Source organism: Bubalus kerabau, chromosome X (genome assembly GCF_029407905.1).
Source record: "Bubalus kerabau isolate K-KA32 ecotype Philippines breed swamp buffalo chromosome X, PCC_UOA_SB_1v2, whole genome shotgun sequence".
Lineage (NCBI taxonomy): Eukaryota > Metazoa > Chordata > Mammalia > Artiodactyla > Bovidae > Bubalus > Bubalus kerabau.
The window spans coordinates 93,943,210-93,954,941 of NC_073647.1; the positions used below are offsets into that span (position 1 = coordinate 93,943,210).

General features: G+C 52.0%; 1 protein-coding gene across 1 annotated transcript; it reads left to right on the forward strand.

Annotated features, from left to right (window-relative positions):
* Positions 1 to 5,005: 5,005 nt before the first annotated feature.
* LOC129638822 (uncharacterized protein CXorf49 homolog) lies at positions 5,006 to 9,116 on the forward strand. Its single transcript, XM_055563527.1, has 6 exons — positions 5,006 to 6,439; positions 7,044 to 7,200; positions 7,743 to 7,819; positions 8,103 to 8,148; positions 8,716 to 8,757; positions 8,860 to 9,116. Exons 1-5 carry the CDS (start codon positions 5,144 to 5,146, stop codon positions 8,754 to 8,756), a joined length of 1,617 nt encoding a protein of 538 aa, XP_055419502.1. The 5' UTR covers positions 5,006 to 5,143; the 3' UTR covers position 8,757; positions 8,860 to 9,116.
* The last annotated feature ends 2,616 nt before the right edge of the window (positions 9,117 to 11,732 follow it).

Here is an 11,732-nt window from a genome sequence, read left to right on the forward strand (position 1 = left end):
ATCTCATGTAGAAATCTAACAGGTCTACTCCTGAGGGGTGTACAAATAGGAATCTGAGAGGAGAGGGACAGTGCCATGTCCAGGCCAGCAGGCAGTTCAACTCTACCTGTTCAGTCCCCACTTGGCTGTTTGTTAGGACAGAAGCACCTGCATCGCCTCACACTCAGAACTCTTGTGGATGTATGTTGAAGCTGGGGCAGCTTCTTCCCAACCTCCTGACTAATTTGAAACAATGAAACCGGTCCCATTTACTGTCAGTTATAGCTAGAGCCTTGTTCACTCACTTGAGCATCCCAGGTGAAGCACTCCCCCTCACTGCACCCACAGAATCGCTAGTGTTTTGGGGTCACCATGGATTGTTGACCTAACAGGCCTAACATAAGGCAGAGTAAAAGCACTTGATGAGCAATCAGGAGACCTACCTCTCTCCTAACCTGACGAAAAGCACTTCCCCTTTCTGAAGCTCTCGTTTCTCCACCTGGGAAAAGAGGAAGGTGACCTAGAACAGTGGCTCTCAACCTGGATTCCAAGAACTTCCTGAAATTGTGTGCAGAGTTGTGGGAGGCAATGTATACAGTCTTCTTGGGAGGGTGTATAGAGCTTTCAATAGATTCTCAAAGGAGTCCTATTATGGGCTGAATTGTGTGGCCCTCAAATGCCTATCTTAAAGCCCTAACCCTCAATGTGACTGAATTTGGAGATGGAGCCTTTAGAGAGGTAATTAGGGTTAACTGAGGGGGCTGGTAAAGAAGCTGCCTGCAATATAGGTTTTGATTCCCGTGTCGGGAAGTACCCCTGGAGAAGGGATACGCTACCCAATCTAGTATTCTTGGGCTTCCCTGGTGGCTAGATGGTAATGAACCCACCTGCAGTGTGGCACACCTGAGTTCCATCCCTGTGTTGGGAAGTTCCCCTGGAGGAGGGCATGGCAACCCACTCCAGGATTCTTGCCTGGAGAATTCCCATGGAGAGAGGAGCCTGGTGTGCCACAGTTCACGGGGCCACCAAGAGTCAGACACAACTGAGTGACCAAGCACAACACATCCAGAGGTGTAAGAGTGGGGCCCTAATCCCAAAGGACCTGACATCCTTATAAGAGGAGGAGTTACCAGATCTCTCGCGCGCGCTCTCTCTCTGTCTCCATACACACACAGAGGAAATGTCATGTGAGGAAACAGAGGGAAGGTGGCCAACTGCAATACAAGAGGAGTGCCTACACCAGGAGTTGAACTTGCTGGCACCTTGATCTTGGACTTCTGGTATCCCGAACTATGAGAAACTAAATGTCTTTTGTTTAAGCCATCCAGCCTGTGGTATTTGGTTTTGGCAACTCGAACAGACTAACACAGGGCCCATAACCAAAGGAAAAAAAAAAAAAAAAGCTTCTGAGCCATTGCACCCACTGGTTGCCAGAAACCCATCCTGGACATTCATGTTTCAATACAACGTTTTTAGGCACTTGCAGATTTCTTGAATTCTTGCTTAGAACAGTGCAGTATATCTTTTATTGCAACATGCTTCCTTTTCGAATAGTTGTATAACACAGATTTGTATCTATATAAACCCAAAGACCAGACTTTAAATCCTGATTGCACCACCTACTAGATGTTTGACTTTGGACAAGTTATCACAAGTTTGTGCCTTGTATATAAAATAGGGATAAGATTAGTGTCTACCTCACATGGCTGTTGTGAGAATTAAATGACATAATGCATGTAGAGGGCCTAGCACATAGTAAAGTTTCAACAGATATTAGTAGCTTTTGTGATGAAAATGTAAGTAGCAGTCAGGGTTTTTTGCCCTTGTAAACAACACTGTTGTGAGCAAACTTCTTTATACACAAAGAATTTTTTTTTAAATACTTACCTAGATTAACTAAGAGAAAAAGAGTAAAATTACTAAAATCATAAATAAAAGAGGGGATATTATAACCAATGCGACAATAACAAACAGGATTACACAAGAATATTATGAACAATTGTGGCAAGAAATTGGACAACCTAGAAGAAATGAATAAATTCCTAGAAACACACAATCTACCAGAACTGAATCAAGGAGAAACAGAAAACCCAATAGACCAATAATGAGATTGAATTGGTAATGACAAACCTCTCCCTCCCACACACACAAAATCAGGAACTGATAGCATCACTGGAGAATTCCAGCAAACATTTAAAGAATTAATACCAATCTTTCTCAAATGCTTCCAAAAAATTGAAGAAGAGGGAACACTTCCAAACTCATTTTATGAGGCCAGCATTATCCTGATATCAAAGGCACCAAAAGAAAAGAACACTACAGGCCACTTTCCCGGACAAATGCAGATGCAAAAATCCTCAACAAAATACTAGCAAAACAATTCAATGGCACATTAGAAGGACCATGTACCATGGTCAAAAGGGATTTATCCCTTGGTTGCATGTAAAAATCAATCAATGTAATAAAACACATTAACAGAATGAAGGACAAAAATCACATGATCATCTCTATAGATGCATAAGAAATTCATCACTCCATGAGAAAAAAACAGTCAAAGAACTAGGAGTAGAAAGAAATTACCTCAACATAATAAAGGCCACAACTAACATCATCCTCAGTGGTGAAAAACTGAAATCTCTTCTTCTAAGGTAAGGAACAAGGCAAGGAAGCCTGCTCTCACCATTATGTTAGTATTCGACAACTGGAAGTCATAGCCAGAGCTGTTAGGAAAGCAAAAGAAATAAAAGGCATCCAAATCAGAAAGAAGTAAAATTAGCTCTACTGAAGAGAGCGTGATTTTGTACATGCAAAACTCAAAAGATTACACGCGCCCACACACACACACGTACACACAACTGGTAGAACTAGTAAACAAATTCAACAAAGTTGTAGGACACAAAATCCAAAAGCAAAATTCAGTTGTATTACTATACACTAACAAAGAACAATTTGAAAAGGAAATTAAGAAAACAATTCCATTGACATTAGCAGCAAAAAAGGGTAAAATACTGAGGAATAAACTCAAGCAAGGAGCCAAAAAACTTGTACACTGCAAACTACAAAACATTGCTGAAAGAAACTGAAAAAGACAAATAAATGGAAAGGCATCTGTCTGCACAGACTGGAATACTAAATATTGTTAAGAAGTCCAAACTATCTGAGGTGGTTAATTTTATGTGTCAGCTTGACTGGTCCCACAGAGTGCCTAGATATTTAGTCAAACATTATTCTGGGTGTTTCTGTAGGGTGCTTTTTCATGAGATTAACATTTAAATCAGTCAACTGGGTAAAACAGATTCCCCCCCCTCCCCCACCGATAATGTGGGTGGGCTTTACCTAATCAGCTGATAGTCATAATAAAACAAAAAGGCAACCTGGGACATCAGCTTCTTTTCCTGCCTTTAGACCCAAACTGAAATATCAGCTCTACTGGTTTGGTTCTTAGGCCTTCTAACCTGGACTAGAGCTAAACCACTGGCCTTCTGGGTCTCCAGCTAGCCAACTCACCCTCTAGATCTTGGGACTTACCAGCCTCTATAATTGAATGAGTCAATTCTTTTACACACACACACACACACACACACACACACACACTCCACTTGATCTGTTCTTCTAACACACGACCCAGAGTGATCTACACACTGCAAACCCTATCAAAATCCCAATAGCATGCTTTACCGAAATAGAAAAACTTGTCCTAAAACTTAAGTAGAATCTAAAGTGATCCTTAATAAGCAAAGCAATTTGGACAAAGAAAAAGTAGAGAACTCACACTTGTTGATTTCAAAACATTACAAAGCTACAGTAATCAAAACTGTGCGTTACTGCCATATTAACACATAGACCAATGGAGTAAAACAGACATCTTAGAAATAAACCCTCAATTTTAGAAGATGTGCCAGGCAGTGGACTTCCTGAGAGAGGGGGAAAAAATAGCTTTTTTAGATCTTTGGATCAAAGCAAGGACTCTGGAGTCAGATTGCTTGGCTTCAATTCTACCACTTATCCCCATGGGCCAAAAGACCATGGGCCAGTGGCCGAACCTCTCAGTACCTGTTTCCTCACCTGTAAGAGGCTGGTAATCATTAGTACTATAGTCCTAGGAGTGTCACAAGGAAGCATTACTATTTACGTACAGCACTTAGAAGAGTGCAGGGCACGGGGTCTCTGCTGTGTAAGTTGCTTTTCATAGATTCTGCCAAATCACCTCCCAAATGGATTTCTTGCACCACCGCCACAGAGGTTTGCTCCTAAACTCTCCCACTCTCAGAATGGTTAAGCACTTGGAAGCTTGTCATCCTAGTGTGTGAAGCCCGATCCGTGGTTTTAGTTTACATCTCCAGGATCAGCAGGGGTGAGCATCTTTGCGGGTGTAACTGGACACTGACTGAGACTCTCTCTTCTTTGAATTGCCTCAGAGTGGGGAAAGAGCTGAGGGAGTGAGGTCAACCCCAGTCTGTCCCCCAAATCTGCCTGCCAAGAACGTTTGATGGAGCAGTTGAGGCAGAGATGTTACAGAACAAAACCACGATCCCTTTGTCCTCTGGCCTCTTAGGGAGAAGTACGCCGACCACTCATCACTGAGTGCGGGATTCCTCTGCCCATTCTCCCATTGGGTCATAAGCCTTGTGGTGGAAGGAAGGCTGGCAAATGCTTTCAGCACGTGCTAGGCGCCCAGCACCCTCACTACCCGCCCCAACCCCGCCTCAGCCTCCCGCTCCACCCACTTTGTACACAGTCAGAACTCAGGGCTGTGACTCTAACCGGAAAGGGGAGGTGGGACAGGAGGAGGTGGGACGAGAGGCTTGACAGAGATACACTCGCAGCATGACCTTCACCAGCCAACTCGCCAACTGCCGGCATGGCTTTCGGGCTTGGCAACAAACCAGAGGAGGCCCTCGACCCCATTGGTTACACCTCGAGGGGGCGGGCAAACAAGGCGCGTGCTGGTTGGCGGGAACCAGACCAATGAGGAGGCGGCAGCGCTGGCACGCTGAAAGCCTCGCGTCGTTTGCGACCACCTCTCGCGTGCGGTGCCTGTGGTGCTTGACGGCACCTCCAGACGCCACCCGCCGCAGCTGCCCCGACCGCCATCACAGCCGCCACCGCGACCCGGTTGATAAACCGTCACCGCCCCAGGTCCGGAGGCCACCCAGATCGCGACATGAGCTCCTCGGATGATGAGGAGCTTGTTTGCGGACCGGATTTTGGCTCAGAGTGCGGGGAGCAGACCAGCGGCCTTGAGGCCGGCTCCACAGCCCCGCGGGGACCCGGCCCCGACCCCGGCCCCGAGCCGGGGGCACCGCGAAGCGGCGAGGGTGAGGGCGGGGATGGCTTCCCAGACCCTGAGGGCTTCGAGTCAGAGCGGGAGGTGCTGGAAGCGGGAGGGCCGGTGCTGTTGGGCTGCGAAGGCCGACCTGGCTCCCCGGCCGACGACACAGGGTACGCCCTGCAGCTATCTGACGAGTCATTGCAGGCCATCGTGCGGCAGCTGGCCGACCTGGACTTGCGGGGCATCCTCAGACACATGTCCCCGGAGAGCCAGGCGGTCGGCCACGTGTCTGCCTTGCTGGACGTGGAGGCGTGTCTCGGCAGTCGAGGCGCAGCCGCCCAGAGGTGTGGGGAAGCGGCACGGGCTGAGGCCAGCCCTCTCCGGGTCGGCAGGCCCAGGACGGGCCGGGTCTGGGGGAACCCTAAGAGAAGCACTAAGAGTAGGTTGAACGTGGCTGTGGATCGCCCGTGGCCCCCCTCAGTAAGCCCAGCCAGGCTGTTCTCCGACTCCGAGTCCTCTGATGAGTGCAGTGAGATACAGCCTATGAGGGTGAGCATGTATCCCAAAGACGGAGGCCAGGCCAAGCTGAACAGCCCCAAGGATCCTGGGGACACACCCAGACACTCGAAAGTCCAAGGCAGGGAGAATCTCCCTAACTTGCCAGGCATTTGCCTGTCCTCGGCTCCGCGAGGATTGATTTCGGTTGTGGAAAGGCAGGGCAAGCAGGGCGATGCAGAGCAGGAGGACATCTCACCTCCTAAGAAAATGCAGAGCGTACTCGGGGGGAAGGGGGGCAGCCTGCCCAGCTACCCGGGAGTAGCAGCAGCAGCAGCTACTGCAGCTGCCGCTACAGGCAGGCTGCCGCGGCCCAGTCCTAGGAGGAAGAGGGTCCAGGAGGAGAAATCCCTTGGGGCCGTCTCCAAACCTGCCCTGGGGAGAACCTTCCCTTCCTGGGGACGGGGAATCTCGGCCACTCCCCTGGCTCCGGCCACCTTACCCCCAATCTCCGGCATCCCGCTGCGTGGGAGGTCCCAGAAGTATGCCTTGGTCCCTGGGGGAGCCAAAGAGTCCAAGCACACCGGCGCCAGGAAGAAATCCGTGGCTAGGCGGGCCCGGGAGTCGGTGGCAGCAACGGCGGTGTCAGGAGAAGACAACGACCCAAATAGAGACCCAGCCACAAAGGGCCAAGTGAGTAGGCCAGGCCCCTCCTCTCTCCCCACTCTTCCCCTCCCACCCTCCCCAGGACACACGTCTTCACCCCGTGCTCCCCTCTCTCCATTCCTCAGGGGTCATCACTGGGTGACCCTCAGTCACGGGGTCATTAGGATGCCAGATTGGGGTCCTTTTACTAGGGACAAACGTTAAGGTAGCACTTTGGGTGTGCTGGGCTCGGTTCTCCACCCGTGGCCTGTTTCCAGCCTCCTCCACGAGGCTGGGGCTGGCGTGGAAGGGAATTGATTTGAGGGGACCCCTTAAAAGCTTCACAGAGCTTCGGTGTTGAGACGCATCACTTTCCTGAATCCTGCTTCCTGGCTGTTCCCCAAACCTTCCTTGCAGGGACCCCGGGCTTTCTCAGTGCCACACTGTTGTCCCCTGCTCAGCTCTGCCTGCTGGCCTGGGGCTGACTGACGGAGAATGTGCTAAAGAGATCAGCCTTTCAATTCTCTTTCCAATTCCCTGCCTCAGCTCGGTCTTGACTCATACGAGCTCTCTCACACACAGACATAGACACATAAATGCACTGGTACACACACGTCCTTACTCCAGATCAGTGAGAAATCTTTGTTTTTAGCTGACCACTGACAGGCCGTGGCCATCTTGTCCACGGGTGCATCATGGAGAACCCAGCACCGCCAACCTCAGCATCAGAGGCGGGCAGGATTCAGGAAACTCAGAGCGCATGGCCATGAACAAGGGAGAAGTCATGCCCGGAGGGCCTGGCCCCTCAGGTGAGTGTCCTGGGTTTTGATTTGGGGGGTGGAGACCAGGGGTGAGGGCAGAAACCTCTGTCTCTGACTCACTCTCTCTTTTCTGGGGGCTCAGCCTTGCTCTCAGGCCACTTCTCCCATGGGAAACAGGGTGTCAACAGGGCTGGCCCTGGCCCCATCACCTTCTGTGTGGGATTTGTTTGGCAGGGGTGATTGGTGGCAGTGCCCCAACAGCTACTCTGGGCGTAGACCTGCAGGCTAATAGGCTTTTCTGTGAAGTGCTGTTCGCCCACATTGCTCTCCCAGGTGCTGGCTGTGGCTGCCGCTCTGGGAGGCTCGAACCCAGAACCACAGTCTTTGGCGACCATCGTGGTGAAATGGCTGCCCCTGCGGAATAGGAGGGGCAGGCCCAGAGAAAAGGTTTGGGCTGCCTGCCGGGCAGAGCAGGGGAGGCTTGATGCTAGCAGAGGGTGGTACTGCCTCACCTCGCGTTAGACCCTGCTTGGCCCTTTCCACCTCACTGGGAGCCTGGGAAGCTGGATTGTGTGTCATTTCCCTGTCAGGTGACCAGAAACCAGCTGACCATCACCCAAGACCGAAAAGGCAGCAGCAGCCACCCGGAAGGCACGGCTGTCCTCGGGTAATGCTTCTTCTGACTCCTGGAAATGCACACCCAAACCCCATGGTGGGATCTGGGTCCAAGTACAACTGACATGTGTGGGCCCCCTCCCCGCCTGCCCCCTGGCCCCATCCCATACCCCAGGGAGGGAGCCCACCTCCTTTCCACTGAGGAAAGTCTTTCCCTTGCCAGTCTGGATACCTGGCTTTGGGATGGAGGGCCCGGGGGAGAGGAGAGGAGGAGGAGGAGAGGGGAGCCGGGTGTATACTAACCATTTCTCTTCCTCCTGTGTCTGCTGGCCTAGTGTCTGGTGCTAGAGAAAGAAATAGACGACCTTAAGAAGCAACTTGGTATGAGGAACCAGGGACAGAGAGCGGCGGGTTCTTAGTGCAGAAGCGGGGTGGGCCCTTGGGGTGGGGTGGGCTGCAAGTGCAGGGGGCCTCGCAGGGAGCAGCATTCCTGTGGGGAGGAGAACCTAGCAAGCCTGCCCCTGGAGCGTGCGGTGCATGTTGGGCTGGGCGTGCGGACAAGTAACAACGTACTGTGTGGACTGCGTGCACGCTCTGCCAGCCATTCGAGTCCTAGAGAGTTCCTTCTGATAGGACTTGTAGAGATGCCTTGGTGATCTGGTGTGGCCTCTAAGGTTCTTGTTGGATATTTTGCGAGACAATTTTTGAATGGTTTGGGCGTGGCCCCAAGCTTGAGGGCTGCTGGCACATTTTATTTCCTTTTAGGAAATGGCTCCACATTTAATTCCGGCAGTGGGGCCCGATCGGGCCCAGAGCTCTTTCTTTGCATCAGGGCTGGGGGTACGTGGGTTTCAGGTTGCAGGGCTAGGTGGTTCCCCACGGGGACAGGGGGACAGGCTTCTATGTCCGTCTGTCTGGAGCACCTGTTTATGCCTCTCCCTGTTGCAGCCTCCTTGCAGCACCTGGCTGAGAAGTTCCGGATCCCTTGAAGTGAGTGTTACACGTTCCATACCCCTTCCCACAACGTTGGCTGTTGAGCAGGGCTGTGGGCTGGCCCTGGCTTGAGGCTCTTCCCTGACTGCTGTTTCACAGGTTGAGCCCAGTATCTTCCTGCAAGAGGAGCAGCTGTTACCTCCGGGGCCGGCAAGCTGTGGCCAAGCCTGTTGCCTCTTGTTCTGCCTCCACCAGAGCGTCCTCTGCCCCTTGTTTTGCCCCCTCTCTGCCCCAGTCTCACAGCAGTTGTGTTTTTTTTTAATTAATTAATTTATTTTACTTTACAATATTGCATTGGTTTTGCCACAGCAGTTTCTGATTAAAGGACTTCTCCTATTCTGTGTTCTGCCCTCTCTCTGGGGGGTAGGGGTTAAGGGAGTGGGACAGGCCTGGTGGGGAGCTGTTCCACATCAGAACATTTTCCAGAACAGTACCTCTGGAATCCGTGGTGGGGACTCTGGGTCAGCCTCTGCTACCATCCAGGCCGTCAGGCCAGCGGAGCGCGCCCATCTGTGTGGGCTCTGTCTGGCCACATTGGCACGTCCTCCCTTTTCCCTGAAGGCCCTCTTCTAGTTCTCTAAACACCCTCCTCTGGGGTTTAGCAGTTTCCATTCATTGCTGCCATTCTGCCTCCCTGTCAGAAGGAACTCGTGACCCCCTTACAGAGCTCCAGTCTTTCACCCTTCCCTCACTGCACTCATTGTCCTGCTTACCCTGACCACTCTGCCTTCCTGTCAGAGCACCCTCGATCCCTCCCCTGGCTTGCCATCGATGACCTTGCCTGCGTGTTTACTTAAGCAGGTGGTAACAGGCACAGGTGTGCTCATCTTCCCCCTTCCCGGGCCCTCCCCTCTCAGTGGAGTCCCTACCCCACCCCCTGGTGCCACCTTGCAGCAGGAACCTGCATACTCTCCCCCTCTCCTCTTTAGCACTCATCCCCGAGACTCAGGCACCAAAACTTTCGCTTCCCCTTCCTCGGGTTCAGTAAAGGGCATGAGGATGAATCTTGGACCCAGTGAACTGGGGAGCAGGAGCGAAGGTAGGGGGAACACAGGAGAAAAGCTCAGGTTAGTTGCCGAGCTGGAAGTCAGGAGAGGCGTCTGGTGCCAATCTGGGGCAGAGTGCACCCTGACAGCTAGAGATGGATGGTCCAGTCCTTGGAGCTTTCATGGGCTCCCTGCCCTAGCCAGCTGACCAGCCTACACTCCTGCAGCCTGGATGTCTCTCTGCCCTTGAGTGGAAACAGGCCCGTCAGGCTCTATGACAAGTATGGTTGGTAAGTCTGTGTTCTTACAGGGTCTCCATCAAATACTGTTCCACCGGCCCCATGACATAGATTTTCCTGCAAATGATACTTCCCAGAGTGTCCCAGCTCAGTCTCCCAGACTACTTGTTAGGGCACACAAGACTAAGTCTGAAATCCATGTTCAATTCCACCCCCCCTCTGCCCCCCGCCCTGAAGTTTGGGGAGGACTTCCTTCTCTCAGCCAAGACCCCAGGGCTGTGCCAGCCTGCGACTCAGAGAGACACATTTGTATTTGAGTGAAGTGAGGGTAGGTTCTGCCTGACTCCCTTCCTGAAAGACCATGGTTTTATTTCACAAAAGAGGGTACGATGCACATTCAAAGTCGGTGCCTGGGCATCTCTGTGTGTGAATAAAAGCCGTCAGGGATAATGCCCCTTGAGGCAGAAAGATGTGAATCAGGGAGTAATGGAAGTAGAGACTGGTCCAGATTCTGTAAGGCATTGAGTGAGCCAAAGGAAGGGTTGGATCTCCTTTATTCAAGGGGTGTTGCCACGTTCCCAAAACATAGAAGGGGAGGATGCAGTTCACCAAACCTCAGGACAGGACATCTCAAAATGTTGGAGTCGCTGGAAGAGGCACTGGATCCTACCTTGTGATTCTGTGATGTCTGCCAACTGCTGAGGATGTGGATGAGTGAAAATGGGAAGGTGGCTCCGGGGGCATGGCTGCCCATCTTAGAAACAGGAGACCCCCCCCCCAAACCTGGGTTACTTGTGGGGAGTTAGGGGTGACTGCACCTGAGCAATGGGGAGCACTTGGGTCCGCCCTTCCCCCATATTCTCACGTTGACTTCCTTCTGGGGCTCATAGCATGAGGTCAGGTGGACAGAGCACGAGGGTTGGGACAGTCACAGACCTCAGGGTCAGAAAAGAACATGCGTGGGACTTACTCCTTCCAGTCAGACCCCTCCCTGGAGCAGGTGGGCTTGATCACTTAGTTTACAGCTGCTCCAGTGGTTATTGCCTGGTGGTATAGCACATCTCAGAGAAAGCAATGGCACCCCCACTCCAGTACTTTTGCCTAGAAAATCCCATGGACGGAGGAGCCTGGTAGGCTGCAGTCCATGGGGTCGCTAGAGTCGGACACGACTGAGCGACTTCACTTTCACTTTTCACTCTCATGCATTGGAGAAGGAAATGGCGACCCACTCCAGTGTTCTTGCCTGGAGAATCCCAGGGACGGGAAGCCTGGTGGGCTGCCGTCTACGTGGTCTCACAGAGTCGGACACGACTGAAGCGACTTAGCAGCAGCAGCATAGCACATCTCGCTGTTGTTTGGGTGAGTTAGATTGGCAGAGACCTTCCAGCTGAGCTTTCTGCCCACCGAGACATGTAGGAAAGTTGTGCCCAGGGAGAAGGCCAGCACCAGCATCAGCACCACCCTTGGGCAGAGAGGGGCCTGGGACTGTGGTCACCAGGGTGAGGAAGTGGAGAAGCTCATGGAAGGGGAGGTGGGAGGGCATGGGCACAACCCCTCATTCACTTTTTACCAGGCTCCCTTCCCTCCTCTGAGCCCACAGTTCAGACCAAGTACCTCACTATAATGTTGCTGGAAACATATACATCACAGGCCGTGGCTCAGCCCCAAGCCATCCACTTCCAGCGGGAGATCTGTGGCAGGGCCTGAGGCATAGGCTAAAGAAATACATCTGTGCCCCAGAGGGTAG

What these genes read in the sequence shown, in the direction of transcription:
- LOC129638822 (XM_055563527.1), top strand. Translation starts at nt 5,144, where the DNA reads ATGAGCTCCTCGGATGATGAGGAGCTTGTTTGCGGACCGGATTTTGGC. An exon ending in GAAGGCACGGCTGTCCTCGG is followed by an intron (nt 7,820 to 8,102) that starts GTAATGCTTCTT and finishes CTGCTGGCCTAG; the next exon opens with TGTCTGGTGCTAGAGAAAGA. An exon ending in CGACCTTAAGAAGCAACTTG is followed by an intron (nt 8,149 to 8,715) that starts GTATGAGGAACC and finishes TCCCTGTTGCAG; the next exon opens with CCTCCTTGCAGCACCTGGCT.